The 7,492-nt window shown below is 45.9% G+C and overlaps 2 protein-coding genes across 2 annotated transcripts; one reads left to right on the forward strand and one right to left on the reverse strand.

Annotated features, from left to right (window-relative positions):
* Positions 1-94: 94 nt before the first annotated feature.
* Positions 95-3,293, forward strand: LOC140547136 (C-type lectin domain family 10 member A-like). The gene is made up of 6 exons (XM_072670703.1): positions 95-698; positions 991-1,086; positions 1,342-1,527; positions 1,603-1,748; positions 2,624-2,718; positions 2,937-3,293. The coding sequence occupies exons 1-6, from the start codon at positions 611-613 to the stop codon at positions 3,079-3,081; spliced, it is 756 nt and encodes a 251-aa protein (XP_072526804.1). The 5' UTR covers positions 95-610; the 3' UTR covers positions 3,082-3,293.
* On the reverse strand, positions 2,578-7,451 carry LOC140547135 (uncharacterized). Its single transcript, XM_072670702.1, has 4 exons — positions 7,217-7,451; positions 6,212-6,565; positions 5,565-5,687; positions 2,578-4,024 (listed from the first exon to the last, which is right to left on the reverse strand). The coding sequence occupies exons 1-4, from the start codon at positions 7,449-7,451 to the stop codon at positions 3,885-3,887; spliced, it is 852 nt and encodes a 283-aa protein (XP_072526803.1). The 3' UTR covers positions 2,578-3,884.
* Positions 7,452-7,492: the final 41 nt, after the last annotated feature.

Raw genomic sequence — 7,492 nt, forward strand, 5'->3', positions numbered from 1 at the left:
CGTTGTCGGGCAGCCGCTTCTTCAGGTCAGAAAGTAAGTAAGTAAGAAATGACCTTCAGGAGGATCTTCAGGAGCAGCTTCTGGAACTGTGGTGCACCTTCCTGGAAGAAACCCTTTCCTTCACCCTGAGGTTTTTCCGAAGGTACGATGGACCACCTCAAGAGGTACAAGCTAAACCTTCGAATCCTGCTGCTCGCCATCCGCAGCCGGAGTCAGAGAGAGCACAGCTGGCCTAGCGTCACTCCTAGCGTGATGCAGGTTAGCACAGGCGTGTGTCGCAAACGCTTGACCTCTGCAGCTCAGTGTTTTACACCCCCAGCAGTGAGCCTCGGCCTCTGCTTTGGCTTTTGCACAGGAAGTAGCTGTAGGAAGCGAGGAAGTGGCACCTCAGCAAACGTTCACGTACCGTGAACCATAGATTGAGCAAGATGGTGAGTTTTACAGTAAGCAAAGCTACCAGTAACTCTGCAAACTTGTGCTGCACCAAGAACCAGTCTGCAGTAGAGCTGCAAGCCCGTTTGCCAGTCCAGTCGCAGCCCACTTCCTCCTTTCCTTCTACGCATTTAAGTTCCTTTCAGGAAATCGAGCTCTGTGCCCGAGGGTAGAGAGCATGTACTCGTCTGCAGCTCCAGCTAGAACTGGGACCGCTGAACGCAAAGGGAGTCCAGGCTTCGGAGGAGAGTCTCCGGTCAGCAGGGGTGAGACGCTCTTACTTTCCTCCTGATTATGAACCTTATTTTAGCTGCTGGAACAGGAAATTACACAAATTCCTTGGACCACCCTAGAAACCACCTAGCAACCCCATAGCAACAATATTATTTATTCATTTATTTATTTATTGCTCTCCTGGTTGTACATCGTGGCCCTCCTGGTGCCTGAATTTCAGAACCACTGGGCTATTAAAGCCTTAGGGTCCAGTGGTGCCACGTTGCGTTGTTCTGAAGTGCTGTAATGGTGCCCTGTGTCCTTTCTGTGTGTGTTTCACTGCAGGAGTCCTGGCCTGTAGGCTTTACAGGTTGGGTTTTCTGTGTTTGGGAGTCATGTGCGTCCTGCAAGCCTCGCTCAATGTCACCCTGCGCCTCCTCTGTAAGTCTAAACCAGTCAAATCTCGACTGACGTTACTGGTTGCAGCACATGTTCCTATGGTACGTTTACAAGCTCTCATAATTGAAATCAGCCAAATGTATGTTCCCATTATCGCTGTATGTTTTCTCAGCTAGAGCTCAAAAACTACATAAACCAATCAGAGAGAGCCTGTAGGCAACAGCAACCCATCTATAGTGAGCGTTTAAGCTGCCTAAAAACAAGACTCCCCGTCCCCGTCTCCGTCTCCGTCTCCAGCCAGCAGAGCAGAACACCGTGCCAATCTCACCGGTGAAGCGGAGCGGCTGGAGGCCAGACTCGGACGCCTGACCGGCGAGAAGGTGCTGTTGCAGACCAGATACGAGCAGCTGAGCGAGGAACTGGACCGGACCCGAGCGCAGATGCGAAACTGCGAGGCCGCTCTGCAACGACGAGCGGAGACGGGTATGTTAAAGAGTAGGAGAGCGCAGAGTTAGGAGTCTAGCCTGAGGACTCTTGTGGTGTCTTTATCCCCCGCAGCAGAGAAGACCTGCCCGGCTGGATGGCGGAGGAGAGGCAGCAGCATGTACTACGTCAGCGAGGGAACGAAGAGCTGGAGCCAGAGCAGAGAGGACTGCAGGGAGAGAGGCTCGGACCTGGTGATCATCAGCAGCGTCGAGGAGCAGGTGGGTGGAGGCGAGAGGGAGTGAGGGAGTGAGGGAGTGAGGGAGTGAGGGAGTGAGGGAGTGAGGGAGTGAGGGAGGGAGGTCCCAGCATCAGTTTGCGTTTTTAATGAATTCTGAGCTCATCGTTACCAGGTTAAGGAGGAAAACGTTACGTTGGATGAATGTTTGATTTATAATGTCAGGATATTTAACGTGTTTCTCTACGTTTTGTCGTACTGTGCTGAAAGATTCTTTAATTTAACGCTGAATGAATCTCCGTTCAGTGAGATTTTGAGCTTCTGTGCTAAAAGAAAAAAAGACTTTTTAATGTTTTATTTATTTTGGTTCAATTTATTTGATCTCATCTTGGGTCTGAATTTCAAGATATTACTACTTTTTTTTTTTTTTTTTAAATACATAATTAATTATTTATTAATTATAAATATTTATACTTGATATACATATTTATCATGCCATATATAATATTTGATGTAATATTTAATACTTATTGGCTTAGGCATGGCGTTTTATTTCATGTTATTAATTTATTGAGAATATGACGCAAGTAAAAATAATACATATATTTTAAAAATGAATAATAGACTTATTTTAACATACTAGGATGAAATGAGACTTAATCAGTTAAATTCTAACTAAAAAAAAGGAAATATTCGTTGATTTTCAAAAGGAACTTAATAGTTAATGTATTAAATAAATAATAAGAATATTAATAAATAAAAAGAAAAATGAAAATACTTTATTGATCCCAGGAGGGAAATTGCAGTTGTTAGTTGCCACCGTTCATGTAAAAATAAACCATAAAAAGACTTAAGAATTATAATAAGTGCATGTTTATTATATGAATATAATAAATTGGGATATTCTGTCTGTTTCAGAGATTCATACAAGAGCTGGAGCTGCAGGTGTGGATCGGGCTGAGTAAGATCAAATCCACCTGGACCTGGGTGGACGGGAGCACGCTGACTTCCGGGTAAGAGCTGATGGTGCTGACCAGTGCCATGGCCAGAGCTGAAAAGCACGACCTCGCCTACTTGCCCGCTTTATATTTAATATTTATTTATGTGTGTGTTTATTTTAAGAGTGATGGGGACAGTGGTTCCCCCCGGCTTTGCGGCTCGCTGGTGAGAAAAGAGGGGGTGTTTACTGAGTTGCGTTCACTCCAGTGTAAATCCTATGTGAATCCCGCAGGTTCTGGAGAACCGGAGAGCCGAACGAATATCGGAGCGGGGAGGACTGTGCTGAGAGCAAGCCGGACTACGGCTCTCTGAACACCTGGAATGACGAGAGGTGCCACACCTATCTGAACTGGGTCTGCGAGCGAGAGGCCTGTTAAAACCCTCAGAGAGGACAGCTTGTCCCCCGCGCTGTAAATCTGGTGGTATGGGGGCGTTCTGCTGATCTGTTTAGGAGAGGAGGGTCGCAATACAAAAGTATTTCATATTTCTTTGTGTAGCAAAATACAATATTCAGCATGAAGATTAAGCTCTAAATAAAGTTCTGAATTAAACATGAATATTAATATGAATGAATATTAAAAAGTGTCATTTCTGATTTTTTACCCATTTTTCTCCCCAATTACCCAAATCATACATATTGTCCCCCCGGTCAGATGACTATGCCCTTTGTCTGAACCAGGCAGCCAGGCTCGAGAGAGAGACACAGAGAGAGACACAGAGAGAGAGACAGACCCTGGAGAGAGCAAGGCCAATCCCTCTGGTCATAGTGACCACTCTGGGACCTCCTACAACACCCTCTTTTAATGCAAGTACAATTTTGACTGGTGAGCTGAGCAATCACCTCAATCTGGCCCAGTGGCCTGGCTGCTCTGGTGTAAGGGCTCAGGGCTCCCAACAGTGGCCCTTATGCAACTCATGAGCTTCTACATCCAAGTTGTGCATTACACACTATATGGGCAAAAGTATTGGGACACACATCATGCTCCTTGAATTCAGGGGTTTGATTGGAATGAAACCATTTAGCATGGGATGTCCTGAAAAGAGCTGGTGTAGGTGTCCCAATACTTTAGTCCACATAGTGGATATCTGTTGTTTAGAATCTGCCAGCAGTCGCACGATTAACATTTCACACCCTGGTGGAGAGTGTAGAAGCCACTGTTTCACACCTCGGGTTTTCACACTACATAGGGAGCAGGGCGGGATTTGGGACTGGCCCCTCCTCTTCCTCTTCCTCCACCTTCTGTCGCTCTTCAGCTCTGCGCTGCAGGAGGATGAGCTTCATCTTCTCACTCTGGACAGCAGCTGCTGCCCTCTCCTGGCCTGTGCACAGCAATGCACCACAGCAATAAAGAGAACCGTTCCAAAGGCTAAGCTAAACCATATAAGAATTATCTAGTACTTTCCAAAAGTCCTAGATGAGTACTTTCCTTTTCGTGTTCTCTCTGTGACCGCAAAGTCTGAGCTAATTATTTTGAGTAATGATGTAGTTTAGGTCACTGACATGCTCAATAGGTTCTAGATATTAACTGAAAGTGTGAGGTTCCAGGAACTAGGTCATTTCTACCAAAAAGAATGATCTAGTACTAAGACAGATTGACTAAAATACTGTGAAATACCAGCGTACCACAGGTTCTAGGGGAAGTATCTAGGATGTTCTAGGACTGAATGTTAGGTTCTAGATATTAAATGGGTATGTGTGAGGTGCAAACTACAACATACTAGATAATCATTATGCAGTCCAGGATGAGTGAGTTCCAAGACAGTTCTACTAAATTACTCTGAAATCTCAATAAGGTTCTAGATATTAACCTGGAGAAGTGTGAGGTACAAACTACATCATACTAGAGTTGTTATGGGATATGATTCTGAGCTATAAGACAGCGGAAGTAATATTACTCTGAAATATCCAAAGGGTTCTAGATATTAACTGGAACTACAAAGTTCAAGATCATTTTTTTGGGTGACATGATGTAAAATGCCCAGTAGGTTCTAGATATTCACTGAATAAGTGTGAGGTACAAAGTAGTAGGTAAGTATTTTTTGGTAAAATTACCTAGTTCCAAGACAGTTTGACTAAATTGCTGTGAGATACATATAACCCAGGTTCTAGGTAACACCTGAGGAGAGTGTTCAGACAAGATAAAAAGCTCTAAGTGACTAAATTAAACAGAACATTTAGGTTCTAGATATTAACTAGAACTACAAAGTTCCACTTAACTTATTATATATGTCATTACCTAATGTAAAATGCCCAAAGGGTTCTAGATATTAACTGAAAAAGTGTGAGGTCCAAAGTACTAGGTCATTTATTTTTGGTAGAAATGATCTGATTCCAAGACAGTGTGACTAAATTACATCGAAATAACAACATACCACTGGTTCTAGGTATTAACTAGGGGACACGCAAGTATGAACTAGAAAGCTCTAGGTCTCTAAATTACACTGAACATTTAGGTTCTAGATATTAACTGGGTAAGTGAGCTGCAAACTACAGCATTCTAGATAATCATTATGGGTTCCAGTACAGCGGAACTAAATTACTTTGAAAAATCTAAAAGGTTCTAGATATTACCTGGGTAGGTGTGAGATACAAACTACAGTACTAGATAATTGTTATGGGTATTTTGGTGTTTTGAAATTCAGCAGGTTCTAGATATTCACTGGTTTGGTTAGGAATAACTTTGTGAGCTACGGAAGTATTAAGGGCGAGTTCCAGTTCCAGTGAAATACCCAACAGGTTCTAGATACTGATACTGCTGTGAGATTTGTGAGATGTTTCCAAAACATTATGAACGCATGTATCAGGAGGGTGTTGGTGCAGCTGTCCGGTCCAGGTGAGGCAGTAACGCAGGCCACTGACCTGATGTGTCTCTAATGAGGTGATGTCCACACTTCTCAAAGATCAGGCAGATACACCGGCAGATTATTAGGAACAGGAACGGCACTAGAACCACCCTGGTGATGACTGAGGTCAAGGGGAAATCTGGAACACAGAAACACAAGGGTTTCAGCCCTAAGCCTGTTTATCCATATGGGGGGACCAACGTCCAGTGAGGATCACTGGAATAAGGCTATAAGGGCATATCTACAAACTACACTGTTTGGACAAAAGTATTGGGACACCTGCTCATTCAGCGTTCCTTCTAAAGTAAAGGGGGTTAAAAAGAGCTGATCCTGCTTCTGTTGGAGTAACTGTCTCTACTGTCCAAGGAAGAAGGCTTTCTCCTAGATTTTGGAGCAGAGCATTGCTGTGAGGATTTGATTGCATTCAGTGAACATGAGCATCAGTGAGGTCTGGATGTTGGATGTTGATCATCACCCCCAACTCATCCTAAAAGTACTGGATGGAGCTCCACCTCCACCATCATTCCAGAGAGCACAGCTCTTCCACTGCTCCACAGCTCCTCAATGCTGGGGGGCTTCATACCCCTCCAGCCCACGCCTTTCATTAGAAGGGGTGTCCATAAGTATTTGGACATCTAGTGTACAGTTGTAATAGCAGATTACCTGCAACCATGATGGACAGAGGCTCACTCTCCGAGGAGGAGAAATTATAGACGAAAGGCCCGGGAGTCCATCCATCAAACCCCCTCGGATCGTAGTCTCGAAACCCCTCTGTCTGAAAGCTCGCTCGGTTCTCATAGACGCAGCTGTAGTTCCCCTGGTTGGAGTCATCTGCCGCGGGAAAGAAGAAGGAGGCTACGTGGTTGACAGCTGGCCGGGTGTGGCTTGCGTTGGTCCGGAGGTGCGTGAGGTGGAAGGAGCCTCCTGGGTACTGCGGCTGAGTTGAGCAGGTGATGGTGAAGCTCTGGCCCCTGTACACCCTTCTGGGAGTAGAGATGGTGGGCTTCACCAAGACCTCTGGGAAGATGCAGAAACAGAGGCAGAATAAAGATAAGATTTGCTAATAGTGTCAGAGAATCCCCTGAAACTGGGGTGGTGTTCTAAGTAACATCTGGCTCCGCCCCTTCATCATTGCTTGCACCTGATTCTAGTTGGGATCTGAATGTAGCAGTAGCTCGGCTAAGTTCTTAGTTCGAACCAAGAAGCTTTAAGGTTATCTGGGTACGGTGGGAGGCGCTCAGCGCTGGAAACGATGCCAGGGAGGGGTCGTGGCTTTTAAGGCATACTAACTGGGTTGGCGAAGAAATTGGGGCGAAAACGGGTAAACAAGGACACTTGGACAGGGGAGCTCTACGCTCACCATTCCAGTTCTGCCCTTGCCTGGGATATGTCCCGAATGAACAGACTGACAGTGGCACGATGTCTACGGCTTAAAGGAGAACGTCCGAAAAGGGGGACCATCATGGTCACCACCCTGGTTCTTCCCTTGCCCGCCAGTTTCTAGGTACATATGGGGTCTCGGTACACATGGATATGTCCCAAATGGACACGCCAACCGATGTAGCCAATTGCGTTCGTAAGGTGGAGCGCAAGGGGGGGAAGCGATGGTGCAACTTTTGAGCTTCAGACCCGACCACCCTCTACCACAAGGCTCCGCCGGTGGATTACCTGAACAGACCAGTTCTGCGTAATATTCGATTTGCCGAATTCTTTGAGGAAACCACTTTATCCTTATCCCCACGTCAAAGAAGAGCAACACGCCAACTTCTGCAACATCTCCACCAGACTTCGTCCTCATAGCTGCCAGAGCAGAGCCGCAGCCCAGCTGGGCGCACACCGCGTTCGCCATGCGCATCGACCATCTCTTTGCCCCCACTTTCCTCCACCGTCCGTTATGAAACATCTCCAGGGTCCCGGCGCAGCGACTGTTCCCGTCCAACAGCC

This window comes from Salminus brasiliensis, chromosome 24 (assembly GCF_030463535.1).
Source record: "Salminus brasiliensis chromosome 24, fSalBra1.hap2, whole genome shotgun sequence".
Classification (NCBI taxonomy): domain Eukaryota; kingdom Metazoa; phylum Chordata; class Actinopteri; order Characiformes; family Bryconidae; genus Salminus; species Salminus brasiliensis.